At 40.1% G+C, this 15,356-nt stretch overlaps 1 protein-coding gene across 4 annotated transcripts in view; it reads right to left on the reverse strand.

Moving 5' to 3' along the window:
- Positions 1 to 15,356, reverse strand: part of TRPC3 (transient receptor potential cation channel subfamily C member 3) — an 84,834-nt gene that overhangs the window by 51,196 nt on the left and 18,282 nt on the right. For all 4 annotated transcript variants that reach the window (XM_082462777.1, XM_082462776.1, XM_082462778.1 and 1 more), the window contains exons 2-3: positions 10,483 to 11,254; positions 2,571 to 2,759 (exon numbers count right to left, since the gene is read on the reverse strand). In XM_082462777.1, the coding sequence (XP_082318903.1) occupies positions 2,571 to 2,759; positions 10,483 to 11,254 (961 nt within the window). The remainder of the gene's footprint in view (positions 1 to 2,570; positions 2,760 to 10,482; positions 11,255 to 15,356) is intronic.

Consider the following 15,356-nt stretch of genomic DNA (forward strand, 5'->3'; position numbering starts at 1 on the left):
TTCAGTGCCACAGTGGGTAGGGTTCATGAATCATTATAACCCAAGAGGTTATTTTACCTGGGGACTAGAAATGAGATGATGGAAAAAGGAAGCAGCAGAAGTGGGTGGGGGTATTTTTGCTCCTTGCTAGATGGAGATGGGTGAGTGTTGAGTGAAGAATGAAGGAAGCCTTGGAGAGAAAGAAAGAGGAACTGGGGCTTTTGGGGGGGCATTCCAGAATAAAGTTCTTATATACATTTATTGGGTGAAGATTCCAAATCAAAGATTTTAACTAATTTTCCTTTTATAGCATAAAACAGACAAAACCAGAAATACCTGCAAAGTCCTAAATCTCCTTTCAGTTCCGAATATATTTTTGTTGTTGCTGTTTCCTGGTAGTTGACTGATAGCAAATTTATTATTAATTGACACCTCATACATTGTAACCTACACATCCATTTATTTAAAATCAACATGCAAGAAGACATTCACTCTGCAAGACAGTTTGGTTAACAGAAGCACATCTGTAGATGAGCTATCTCTGCTAATATGACACTTTCAACGCAATGATAAAGAACCAGTGACAACCGAAATCAATTCTCTCCGCTCAGGTGCTAAAGAGGAGAGATGCCTGTTGTGTAAGATCTGTGAATAAATGTCCAGACAGTTTTCTAAAAACAGTTTAATATCAATCTTATGCAAAACTATCTTTTTCTTCCAATACAGCAAAACTTCAACTAGCAAGAATGCTCTGAAAGGAGGGCAGTTAAGCCAATTCATTTACCTTGTAACTGACAATTCCTTGAAAAGTTATTTTACTTCAAGATTTACTGAGAATCTTCACATTTCACTATCTTATTAAGTAGAGGGGAGATCTGTCATTAATGGCTGGCTATAATCTTGTGAACACTACAATGTGGAAGTTCTCTACATTGTGGTAGAACTGTGTATGTGTGTGTGTACACACATAGAAACACAGAGAGAGAGAGAGAGAGAGAGAGGGAGAGAGACAGAGAGAGAGAGAGAGAGAGAGAGAGAGAGACTCCCCCATCCTCATTTGCTACTAGGGTACAAACTTTGGCCTAGGTTCCACTGGTCAGAGGCACATGGGCAGACCTCTGACTTGGAAGGGGCCTTTTATAACAGGCTGCACTCAGGGCATCCTTTCTGCTAGTGGGGAGCTGGCCATCTGCAGCAGAGGCAGAATTGTTCTGTTTGGGCCACAGAAACTCCCTTACCAGGTCAGTTCTGGGCCTGGCTCTGGGCAAGCTTTCTGCAAGCACAGCTTAGATAAGCTTGTTCCTCCACCTCTCCTAATGATTCTGTGAGCCTCCTAATATCCTTAACTAAATTTTTTTCTGTTTAAATTGGCTATGGTCTACCACTAAGAACGAGAACCAGCACAATACACATGAAATGTCTTTGATGACTAAGAACTGAACTTGTTTAAGAGCCATCATTCTGAGAATGAATTTTCAAATGCAGAAATGTGATTAGCTAATACTTATTGAGCAATCACCATGTACTATGCCTGTGCTAATTACTTTACTTGCATTAGCTCATGTAATCCTTAAAACAACTGCAACAGTAGTTGTCCTCACTACCAACAAGCAGAACGAAGTTTAGACTGATCAAGTGACTTGCCCTGTCACACAGAGAAGACAAGTCAGGACTTGAACTCTTGCAAGTTGGCTCCAGGGCCTGCCCTCTTGTGCACCATGTCACACTGCAGGAAGGACAGAAGATTCCATAGATTGACCAGTTCACGAAACCAGATCTATTCCCGACAACAGCTTACTTCTTCGTGATTTAAAGCACAAAAATTTAAGTTATATAAAATATGTATACGCGATTAGATTCTGGATAACTGAGATTTTTATTATAAGTGAAACGTCCTAACTACAATTTACATGAATTATTTCAAAGGCCCATACAAGTAGCAAACACATAATACATAACTGTTCTATCTGCAGTAACCAGAGTAAAAAAGTAATCATAATTTTTTTTTTTTTTTGGCAACTGCATAAAATTCCATAGCTGTGTGATCTTAGACACGTCATTTAAGCTTGGTGAACCTCGGTTTCCTTATAGAATAGAAATCTCATCATCGAACACCTATTTTATATGTGAAATGGATAATAACAAAGGCTTATTGCAAGATTAACATGCGAATGTAAGTAACAGTGCCTTACAAAAATGTTTACAAGTAACAGATTTTATTATCATTAACCGCATTTTAATGAGCAGTTTACAAAGTTCTTTTGCATATCTTAATCCACTGAAATCCCACCAAGACCCTGAGACAGATAAGAGGTATTATTCTCCTTTTATATGAGGAAAATGAAATTTAAAGAAGTTTTATGACTTATCCAAGGTCCAAAAATGGATAAAAAGTGGAAAGGATCAGAGCTAGATACTTGACTCACAACTTTACCATGATACTTCATTTAATCTCTTTCATGAAGTAAAATAAATCTTCTTATCAATAATGTCTATTACTGCTATTATTTTAAAATCTTTCCTGGGATTATGGCATAGTTGATATTACATGTTTATACTAATATGGAGCTGGACGAAAGTAGGCCACTCACCTTTTTGACTTCATACTTAATGGCAAGTTTGACACGACTCAGTGAAGCTTTATGCCTGTGCATCTCCAGAGGCTCTGCCGATTCCAGATCTCCATTCAGAATGGCTTCTACCTCTTCCGAGTCTCGGCAAAGATCCAGCACACCCACTACGAAGTCTTTGCATTGCATGGAGAGCTTGCGATAGTCATTCTAAGACCAAGAGGTTTAGAGTTTAATACAGAGAATGTGCTTTAATTCAATGGAAAGTGTTTAGGGGTTTTGTGAATTAGAAAAAGTCTCCCTACGTCTGGGTAGGAAGTTGCAGCCCCCAGGTGGATGCTAGTTTTGTTCAGTTCGATACCGGCTGGATTTGCTCCCACCTACCCCCTTAGCCAGCACCTTCTACAACCTGTACAACCATGTGAGACAGTTCTGAAAATGGTGTGCATGTCAGTGACTGATTTATATTAAGAGATGTTGGCTAAATGCTAATGCTGAAAGACCAAAGAATCGAAAGAATCTTTCTTGTACAGATGAACAATAGTTTTCTTAAAACTCAAACAAAACCATTTCTACAGTGAAAGTTCTTTAAATTAAGTGGCAATTTGGCATAGAAGATTGACTATGTATGAAAATGGCCTGTCTGGTTTACTATCCATTGCCTCATTGGAGACAGTGCTTCTCAAACTGTAGTCCTCGGACCAGCAGCCTCAGTAGCACCTGGACATGTGTTAGGAGTGTAAATGCTGAGATCCCACCCCAGGTGTCCTGATTAGAAACTGACAATGAGGGCCCACATCTGTGTTAAAACACTCTCCAGGTGTTTCTGATACACATTTGTGTTTGAGAATGTTGGTTCATAGTGAAGGCAAAGAGAAGGGTAGGTACCAACGTGGAGGGTATTTTTTCTTGTTTGTCTGAAGGGCACATTATAATGTCCTGCAGAGCTTCTAGAGAGAGAGAAATGTCTGATTATATGTAATTGAATTCTCAAGGGTTGCAGAATATCAATACCTGAGAGAAAAATTTTCAGGCTACTGGAACTAACACCTTGCTAAAAATAATCCGTGAATCTTTAATTTCATTAGCATATTTATATAGTGCCATGGACTGGTATGAGGAAGTCAGCTGTCAGCATTCCCTGTTACCTACTGAATGGAGCTCTATTTCTAGCCCATTGATTCCAGTCTAGGTGTCAATGACCATCTCTTGGGAAAGGGCCTTACTTTTGCAACCCCCAGCTCCACTTCTACGGCTTTCACTAAAATTTTAGCCCATTAAGAAAATTAATCAGATGATAATCTAATTTGGTGCACTTGAGGAAAATAGAATCCCTCATTCCAACATGTCCTGAGATACTGTATATGTCTAATAACTGAGTAACATTTAGCACAGCAGAATTTCTGGGCTTCCAAAAATCATACTTTAAAAATGACATGAAGAATTTCAATTTTTTTCCCCTTAAATGATTAATTAACTTGATTTGATGGGCAAAAATCATGTCACCAACTAAAATAAACAAGAAGAGGAGAGACGGTTTAAAGGCGACACAGACTAGAATAGTTTCCATTTCAGATATCAGAAATCCAGATAAAGAACAGTTGCAGTTAATCCTTTTCCCCTCATAAGGGAACAGATAAAATGAATAAAAACTTCAATCTTTGGTTTCCATTCAAGTTGGTACCATGCAACTGATAAAATTAATAAAATGTTCAGTCTCTGGTTTCTATGCAGAGTGTCAGTTAAATATCCATCTGCCTTCCATTCCTGAAAGACTAATGAAATATTTTATTATAGCATCCAGAAGAAGTGTTATCCATGTCTGTTTCCATATAAAGCTCCCCTTTTAATACAATTTTTTAGATGAAATTTCCTCATGTTACTCGTCAGTTCAGACTGTTCTGTAAGATTTGGTACAACACAGGATGGCCAATTCTCCATTGATCAGAAATAAAACAGACTATTTTCTATTCTTGAAGAAAACATAGGAACCAATTTTGCAGTAATACCTGAATAATAACTCATTATTTTTAAAAATTATAATCTGTAAAATTATCCGATCTTAAGGAAAGCTTTGTGGCTTTTTCATATCCACTAAAAGATCAGTCAAAAAGCAAAAAACAGGTAACCAAGTTGCAAGGACAACACTGTTTTCATAACAATTTAAACATTTCCTGCTGGAAGAAGTCTGCTATCCAAGTACAGAAAATAATCAGAGCTGGAGGTAATAGCGATTTCTTCTACTGGGGTTGTGGGATACCATTTGCCAATATATGCAGAGGTCTCAGGGAAAGATGGAGAGCACCACTAAAGATGGCCTTTCCTCAGTTGCAAAAGGAACTATCTAAAGTCTGAATTGCAACATGAGCCGACTCTGTCAGTTCTACCATGAGGTCCTGTCTCATGTTGCTTCACAACTCAGACCGTTTATCTGGTCTGAATTTTCTAATGACACTGTCTTAATTTCGTTTTGCTTGATCATCTTCACCGCTTTTCCATTACCATGGCCCTCCACAAAGTTACCAGATGGATCTGCAGCCCACTTTACAGAGCAGGAACTCAAAACCTGGAAGACGTGCTCGAGCCAGAGGAAGAACAACGAAGCTCGGGCCTCATCACAACCTGTCTACAGGCTTCAGCGGGTTTTTAATGTGTATGGTTTAATCATCATTCTAATCCCTTTTTATCCTTAACAGGAAAACTGAAATTCAGCTCTAAGCAGGCGTGGTCCTGTCAGATCCTTTCCCTAATAATAAAAGAGGCAGGATAGTGCAGTGATTAAAAGGATAAATCTGAAACCAGACTTCCTAGGTTCAAACACTGCTTCTACCACTTACTGCTTCTACCACTGTGTGATCTTATAGAAGTTACTTAGCCTCTCTGATGAGAATTAGCCTATCTAATATTGCTACTATGAGGATTAAATGCTTTGAGTGTGCTTGGTACACATCAAATACTATAGAATTGCTTCAGTGTTACCAGGTACAGCATGTTACATAGAATAGCTAGGACTGGGACCCAAGGCACCGAAATCTAGGCTTAGCAGATGGGACCTTGGCTACAGTCTTTGTTTTCTCATTTGTAAAATGAGAGGTGTGTATAGTCAGATGATTCCTAGAGTATTTTCCTGCTATGAAATGCTATCTTGCTTTTGGATTGCATTCATTTTCCTCTTCCTTACAGTCCTACTGTGATATAGGTTGAAATTGTTTTTCTGCTTTAAAGAGGGGAAATTTGAGGCACGGAGAAAACAAATGGTTTTTTTTTTTTTTGCAAAAAAAAAAGTGCATCATTGATTCAGAATTAGGAAATTAGTAAATTTCAGTTTATTAAATGACCAGCTTCCTTGCCACTGACATTTGAAGGATTAGACATGGAATCCATCCTGTCCAATATTCTGTTTCTCAAAATAGCTTCAGATAGCATTTGCACATCGAAAATACTTCTTTAATAACCTGTCACCAAGCTGTCCTCCATTAATCTATCTATATCTATATCCTAGAATGTTCAACCCTTGGGGTAATGACCTTCACATGTTTTCGGCACCATGCCTCCTGCACTCTTCAAGGAACTTTGAAAACTGCACAGTGGCTGAGAACCTTCCGTGAAGCACCTAAGTGATGGCAGTTTGAGGGATGAGAAACTGGATCTTACAGGCCATTGATAAGATAAAATAGTCACACGTGTCTGAAATGGAAAAAAAATCACGTCTTTTTCACTAGGGAACACGTTGTCTTTTTTTTTTTTTTCATTTCAAGGCCAGTACTTTGAGCTCAAAGCCTCTATGGAAAGAATATAGTGAACACCATGGAATAGGGCAAATTAAGTGACCCTGCCACAGAAATAAGCTTCACTTCCTGCCCTTTCAGAGCTCTGAGTCTCTGGGTCAGTGCTGTGAAAGCACTATTTTCTCTGTCTGTCTAAAGCCCTGACAGGTGGACATGAGTGTGGGATGAGAAGGCAAAGAGGTGAAAGGAAGGCAGATAAGAAAAGAATAACAAGGACAAGTGAGAATGGGAAAGAAAAGGAACATTTAGTCAGGGGAGAGAGACCTGTAGTCCTTAGAGACTGTAACTTCCAAAGAAGTGTCTGTATTTTGGCTCAGAGATGGTTATGCTACACGACTGCTTTCCATATAATTCAGAAAAAGGAACTGTGAGATTTAGATGATTTTTGCATACCCTTAGATATTTGGCAGCTTTATGGATGCCTTCTTAAACTCAGTTGTGTTTTCTCCTCTTTTTGCCTCTTCACTTATAATAGTTTCCCACCTTTGAAAGGTTATCAGAGGTGACTCTTTATGTCAGGGTAAAGGAGATTCCAAGTATTATCAATATGGGTTTAGCTGGCTTCAAGGGGAAAACTATGAATAACAAATTTTCTTAACATTGCTTCACTGAGACTACTTCTCTGGACAGAATTGCATACATCACCATCTTTCGGAAATTATTAAAACATAATCTAACCACAAAGCTACAGTAATCAAGACAGTATGGTACTGGCACAGAAACAGAAATAGAGATCAATGGTACAGGATAGAAAGCCCAGAGATAAACCCACGCACATATGGGCACGTAATTTACAACAAAGGAGGCAAGAACATACATGGAGAAAAGACAGCCTCTTCAATAAGTGGTGCTGGAAAAACTGGACAGCTACATGTAAAAGAATGAAATTAGAACACTACCTAACACCATACACAAAAATAAACTCCAAATGGATTAAAGACTTAAATGTAAGACCAGACACTATAAAACTTTTAGTGGAAAACATAGGAAAAACACTCTTTGACATAAACCACAGCAAGATCTTTTTTGATCCACCTCCTAGAGTAACAGAAATAAAAATGAAAATAAACAAATGGGACCTAATGAAACTTAAAAGCTTTTGCACAGCAAAGGAAACCATAAACAAGACAAAAGGACAACCCCTCAGAATGGGAGAAAATATTTGCAAATGAAACAACAGACAAAGGATTAATCTCCAAAATACACAAACAGCTCATGGAGCTCAATATCAAAAAAACCCCAAACAATCCAGTTAAAAAACGGGCAGAAGACCTACATAGACATTTCACCAAGGAAGACATACAGATGTCCAAGAGACACGTGAAAAGATGCTCAACATCACTAATTATTAGAGAAATGCAAATCAAAACTACAATGTAGTATCAACTCACACCGGTCAGAATGGCCATTATCAAAAAATCTAGAAACAATAAATGCTGGAAAGGGTGTGGTAAAAAGGGACCCCTCCTACACTGTTGGTGGGAATGTAAATTGATACAACCACTATGGAAAACAGTAGGGAGGTTCCTTAAAAAACTAAAAATAGAACTACCATATGACCCAGCAATCCCACTACTGGGCATATACCCTGAGAAAACCGTAATTCAAAAAGAGACATGCACCACAATGTTCACTGCAGCACTATTTACAATAGCCAGGACATGGAACCAACCTAAATGTCCATCGACAGATGCATGGATAAAGAAGATGTGGCACATATATACAATGGAATATTACTCAGCCATAAAAAGAAACCAAATTGAGTTATTTGTAGTGAGGTGGATGGACCTAGAGTCTGTCATACAGAGTGAAGGAAGTCAGAAAGAGAAAAACAAATACCGTACGCTAATGCACATGTATGGAATCTAAAAAAAAAAAAAAAGGTACTGATGAATCTAGTTGCAGGGCAGGAATAAAGAGGTAGACAAAGAGAATGGGCTTGAGAACGTGGGGTGGGAGAGCGAAGTTGGGGCGAAGTGAGAGTAGCCTCAACATATATACACTACTGAATGTAAAATAGTTGGCTGGTGGGAAGCAGCAGCATAGCATAGGGAGATCGGCTTGGTGCTTTGCAATGACCTAGAGGGGTGGGATAGGGAGGATGGGAGGGAGGCTCAAGAGGGAGGGGATATGGCGACATGTGTATGCATATGGCTGATTCGCTTTGTTGTACAACAGAAACTAACAAAGTATTGTGAAGCAATTATACTCCAATAAATATATATTAAAAAACAAAAAACATAATCTAGAACATTCCCTTTTGTAGAACCTCTTCTACAGACTTTCAGTATATATCAAGCAAAACGCTTAAAAACAAGGTTTGAGTGACACTTGGAATAGTGAATTAACAAATTTAGAATTATACTTTTTATTACTAAGTTGAAATAAAGTGACATTTAGACTTTGAACACTTTTCTATTCTCTTCAAACAGAATTTGAAGTTTTAAATTTGCTCTACCTGAGTTCTGTCAAAAAAATGATAATTCATTTTAGGTACAAGGAAATAAATCTTTTCAAATACCACATAATGAATCTTTTCAACGGGAGTAGATATAGGTGATATTCATTTTCTTCTTTTTATTTTCCCACATTTTCCAATTTTTTTACAATAAATATGTGTAGCTTTTATATTAGAAAAGAATGCAATGGAATAACAAATAAAATTATTTGTTATCTAAGGCCAGATCTCCAGAAGGACAAGATGAGTGTTGATGGATGTCGAGGGAATTTGGTGCATACAGAAGGGAAAAACCCCCCACAAAACTTTCCTACCATTTTCTTTCAACTACTTCCCTTGAATTATATTGTTAGTTGCATTTGTGTAACACTTAAGTGTGAAAGACTGCAATAATATCTGAAAAGCAGAATCATCACTTTTTCTGTGATCTGATACCACAACACTAAATTAAAAAGATTAACTCAACATACAGAAAATAATTCAAGGAATTTATGCCTAGAATCATTCTCTTAGGTGGATAACGGGAGGCAAGAACCTGCTGAAAAACAGTCTGACTTTCACCTGATCTACGAAATCTCCTTTTGCCCCAGATTTAATAGGTAGAACCATCCAAAATGCACAGCAGGCTGTAACAATTAAATTTAAAAAATGTTCCACTATTAATGTATAGTTTTTTATAAAAATAAATAATTCTGCTTGACTGGAGTTGATGTCCAGAAAAAAAGTTCACTCATAAAAAAACAAAAAAATCTATTAAAGCAAATCAATCTGCTGTCCTTATATTTCTGGGTTGACCTCATGTCTATGGCTCACTATTTTGAATATTGTGGATTTCACTTGTGGATTTCAGGTACAGCCATTTTTGTCACAAATAAAATGACTTTAGTCATTCACTTAAAATTTTATATTAGCCTTTTGACTTTCAGTCTAAAGAGATATACAAAGGGCTTCCCTGGTGGCGCAGTGGTTAAGAATCCGCCTGCCAATGCAGGAGACACGGGTTTGAGCCCTGGTCCGGGAAGCTCCCACATGCTGCGGAGCAACTAAGCCCGTGCGCCACTACTACTGAGCCTGCGCTCTAGAGCCCGAGAGTCACAACTACTGGAGCCCGTGCGCCTGGAGCCCGTGCTCCGCAACAAGAGAAGCCACCACAATGAGAAGCCCGCGCACCACAACGAAGAGTAGCCCCCGCTCGCCGCAACTAGAGAAAAGCCCACGCATGGCAACAAAGACCCAATGCAGCCAAAAATAAAATAAATTTTCAAAAAAGATATACAAATGTTTGGCCCAATAAACAGTGCATGCAAAACTAATACTATTTCTGTATTGGGTGCCACCATACAATCAAGTACAAAAGAGGAAGAATTTGGAAGGGAGACGATTGCACCACATCCCTCCTTCAACAAAAGAGAAGTCTCGTGTACGACTTAACGCTTATCCAGAACACAGACCAGCACCGTAATTACAGCTCTCTGATCTAGCATATACCCATCCTCAGAGCGAATTTATCACAGCTCCGTGGTGAGAAAGGAAAATCAGCAGGTCGTTTGTGAACGACGCTCCCAGTCCCTCGCGGTTTTAAATCCACTGGGCGAAACTGATTCGGGAGCAAACTACGGAAGGCGCCTGGCGGCAGCCCGGAAGGGGAAGAGCGCGCAGGGCAGCCGGGGTGGAGCGCACAGCTTACCTTGAACTCCTTCTCTATGTTGGCCAGCTTGGCCAGCTCGTTGCTGAGCTCCAGGGCGGTGAGCACGGGGTCCTCGCTGGACAAGGACAGATACGCTGGGCTGGCCAGCCCCTTGTAGGCATTGATCCTCGAGCGCGAGTGGCTGAAGGAGTCGTGCCTCTGCTTCTCCGTGCAGTCCCCGCACTTGCAGAAATAGTCGTGCGGCCGCTCGATCCTGGCGCCCTTCATCAGCAGCATGTGCACCACCTCGTACTTCTGGCAGTGCGCCGCCAGGATGATGGGGGTGATGTCGGGGGAGAAGCGCGTGCCGTCCTCGTCGTAGGCGTAGAAGTCGTCGTCCTGCAGCTCCTGCTCACAGGGGCTCAGGGTGAGGCGCTTGCTGGCCGCGAAACCCGGGTGGTTGAGGATGGCCTCCACGATGCGCACGTAGCCCTTGCTGATGGCGAGCAGCAGGGCGTCACCGATGCGCGCCAGGTTCTCCTTCTTGAGCAGCAGCTCGGTCACCTCCAGGTGCTCATTGCCCACCGCCAGCTGCAGCGCGTTCTGGCCCATGTAGTCCACGCAGTTGACGTTCAGCGTCCTGGACTCCTCCAGCATCTTGCGCACCACCGGTATGTTGCCGTACTCGGCGGCGTCAAGGAAGCGCTCCTCCTCGGCGGTGAGGCTGGTGCCCCGATCGTTGAACATGAAGGCCGGGCCCCGCACAGCCTGGCGCCGGCCCTTCTCGCGCATCACCGTCTTGCGCCTCAGGGAAGGGCTTTCCTCCATTGACCTAATCAGCAACAGCAATAAGAAAAAAAAAAACAAACAAACAAACCCAGATGTATGATATTAGGGCATATTGCTTCCTCCCAGATGTCGGGCCATTTCTGGAGTACACAGCATCCACCGCGCACATCTGTGGCCCGAGGACAGCCAGGTCCGTTGCTGACACCCGCCTGAAATTTACACCTGTACCTAACACGGGCTGCTAGAACCCAGAGAGGGGCCGGAAGCCCTTCAAAACAAGAGTTCCTGTTCCGTAGAAAATGACATTCACAAGGAATAATAATATAAATGATTTCCAGACACCCCGCGTCTCCCTTGCGACTCTGGCAAAGATGGGACTCATCATACCTTGTGGAAATAACCTTACTACGGCTTTTAAAAGTCTTGAAAATAGGGGCGAGCAGGTACCTGGTACCAAAGCACTAGGCCTGAAGGCTAAAGAGATTAAAATTTTCAAGAATTAGGCCAGAACAATCCTCTCAAGTCACTGCATATTTTTAACTAAATAAAATCATTGACACACACACACACACACAAAGCCCAGTATTTAGGCCAATTATTATCTTTCAGGATCTTAGATTTGCTATTTTTTTCTCTTAAGGATATCCCACTCCACTCCCCCACCCCTCCAAAAAACTTACCAGATTCATTTTTTGCAATAACACAGACAAGATTTAGCAATTATAAAATGAGAATATCAATCTAGATTTATTTTTTTGAAAATAACTGTGCCTTTGTAATGAGTTGTTTAATTACCAATATTATATGGTTACCTCTTTGAACTAAAAGGATATGGTATGATTTACGGTTTAAAAATCACTAGTATTACTTTATGAATAAAGCAACTACCGCTGACAAAATAGCAGTCACATAGTCAGGGGCTGAAAACTAACTAGAGAGGCATTGTCCTCCACGGGGGGCCTGGAGGTTGGCATTAGGGAGCATCTCCAGCAGGTGAACTCAGAGGCGGGAAGCAGTGTCCCCTCAGTTCTCAGCTCTGTGGGCCCCAAATTAAGAAAGGAGCACTGAAGCCACTGGCAGAGGTTTCCCAGATAGAGACCAAGGAAATGTGGCCAGGCAAACCTACAGAGATAAGGAAACCAAAGAAGTCCCCTGACAAGCTTGTAAACTTGTCCAAGGGCAGAGGGTGCTGTGACAGGCCCCCCATTCTAACAGCTCAACTAGTGTCAGGTGATCAACTTTAAAAAATTAAATGTAGTATTTATATATACACACACATTTATATGAATATACTTATATATACACATATGTACACACACATGTATCTATGTGTAGGAATTTCTAGAAAGCAATACAAGAAGCCTTTCATTGTATTTATACCTGGGGCTCTGGGGAGTGGAACTGAGGAGCCACAGGGGAAGGGAGATTCTTACTTTTCACTTACAGCTTTTACACATTTTGAATAGTTTTAACCATAGTTTGAATATTTTTATTAAAAATAAAATTTATGTTTAAATTAAAAAAGATCTTAATCCCTTAGTTGACAAAAATTTTTTAAATATAGGTACATATTACATTATACATAACCATTACACTATAATCTTTCTGAAGCTAAATAAATGCCATATGTTTGACTATTATTAGTAGGTGTGGTGTGTAGAATAGTGTGTGGAGTGAGGTGTGTAAAGTGTGTGGTGTGTGTGTGGGAAACAAGGAGGTGCAAGGCTGGTTGGGGGTGTGTGTTTTGTGTGTGTTTTTTTGTGTTGTGTGTGTGTGTCTTTGTTTGTAGAATGATGATTTTTTAGGTGAACAAGAACTGGGAAATAGCATTCACTGAACTGCATAGAAGAGACCTTTGCTTCAAGATCAAACTTTATGACAAGGGTCTTTAAAAATCTTAAAAATACTGTCATTGTAATAAGTTGACATACTTATTACATTAGTAGTACTGACTTCATTAGATTGAATATTACTATTAAGCTACAAACCGGTACTCTTCAAATGGCTAGAGCTTCCATATTGTATAAATGATGAATTTTGTGCCTACCATTGATAATATATTGACATTATTTATGACTACAGAATATATATGCAGAATATGTAAGTCTGCAGAATTCCAGTCTATCTCAGATGGGTTATCTTTGGGGAAATAAACTCATTACTCAAGTGTCACATCTTAATGGAATAGGGCTTTTTATCTAATGATTGCTACCTACAAAGAAAATCACTCATAAAAACGCTACCTTTTCTCCCAAAAGAGAGTGATCTGAAAATACCAGAAAATGATTCTTTCATAAATTTTTTCTTTGCATTTCTTAGTATTTTAAAGTTTTTTTTTCTTAGTATCTCTTCTTCTTTTGGAACCTATACCTCTGTTTTGTGTATTTGAGCTGAAATGTGGGGTTTTAGTACTATACAACACAAGTCACATGAGCCATTTTGATTTTGGCTTTAAAAGATTCTAACACTGAGTTAAGTGTGAATTAAGATTTTTCAGTTAGAACAAGTTATACTGCTATTTCAAAATAAAAGTACTGACTTGGTGCTACTTGTCTTCATGGTGAATCCACATAAGAAGTGTCTTCTTTTTTTTTTTAACTTTCCTTACTCTATTAAGATAAGCTTCATTAATCTGGACTGATAAAATGGTATGAGTCACAATCAGTTCATCCACAATGCATTAGCATGGCCTCAATCTCGGCTGGTCTTGACAATGCATCTCCTCTGGCATGAGAAATAAGGAAAGAGTGAGGGTGAATGGGAGAGGATGCCTAACCTTAGTAATGCTAACACTAAAATCATTTTGCCAGACATTTTCTTACCTTTAGATCCTCACCCAGTGGGTCAACTCATTCAGCACTGCAAGGGTGCATTGGACAGGGCCTTCTTTCGGGTAAAAGCATTGGAGAACCACTGACCTAAATCAGTTGCCCTACAAGCACCGTGTGCAAGCTCCTTCCTGGCTGATATGGATGGCTGGTAATAGCTGACTGCTATGGACTGAACTCTGTACCACCACAAATCCATATGTTGAAGCCCTAATCTCCAATATGGTATGTGGAGATGAGGTCTTTGGGAGGTAATCAGGGTTAGATAAGGCTATGAGTGTAGAGCCCTCATGGTGGAATCAGTGCCCTTGTAAGAGGAGAAAACAGAGAGCTTGCTCTCCCTACCCTCCCACCACCCCCTCCTTGTGCGGACACAGTGAGATGGCAGCCATCTGCAAGCCAGGAAGGGAGCACTCACCAGAACCTGACCATACTGGTACCATGATCTCAGACTTCTGGCTTCCAGAACTGTGAGAAAATATGTTCCCGTTGTTTAAGCCATCCAGCCTGTGGTACTTAGGCATGACAGCCCAAGCTGAGTAAGACACTGACCATACATCTTAAGGCAAAAAAATTTTTTCATGCTTTATGAAACAAACTTTGGATTCCTAGTACTTGTCCAAACACTTAAGCAGATAAAAAGTTCTTCCTGAGAAATATTTTTGTGCACCCAAAGGCAATCCTTTGCTCCATTCTATTCAGAGGCAAAAATATAAGCAACACTCCTCAGTTTTCGTAACTTTGTCATCCACTCATCTGACTTCTAACAGTGTGACTTGAGGCCCACCTGCCTCAAGATCGCTTGGAATACCTGTTAAAATTCAGACTTCTGGGCCCCATTCTAGATGAACTAAATCACTCTCAGGGGTGGGGCCCTGGAATATATATTTTAAATGAGCATCCTTTGCAATTCCTACGCACACTGAAGGTTGGAAACCTCCAGTATAAAAACAATGGAGATGTCCTGGATCAATGACCCCAGGCTAGGAGGCCTGTAAACACTTGTCACACTGGCCCTGCCAAAAGCAAAGTTGGAATAACATGTTTGAGCAGTGCAGGCTAAGGGACAAGCAGCCTTACATTCACTTAGGTTCCCTACCCTTTATTACCACTTAAGATTTGATCTTCAGGAAGCTATTCACCTGAATCACAGTAAATAAGAAGCCTGTAAAATGCCTTCACCAGTGACCATTTAATGTCATGCTCTTTCTTTTATCAAGGATTGATATTTTTAAAGGGTTACTATGTTTCCTTCAAAACTGCCTTTAAAGGGTTAAAGAGGTTTTCCATTATAGTATCTATTGTACCTTTTATGAG

This window comes from Balaenoptera physalus, assembly GCF_965194825.1.
Source record: "Balaenoptera physalus genome assembly, chromosome: 5".
NCBI lineage: Eukaryota > Metazoa > Chordata > Mammalia > Artiodactyla > Balaenopteridae > Balaenoptera > Balaenoptera physalus.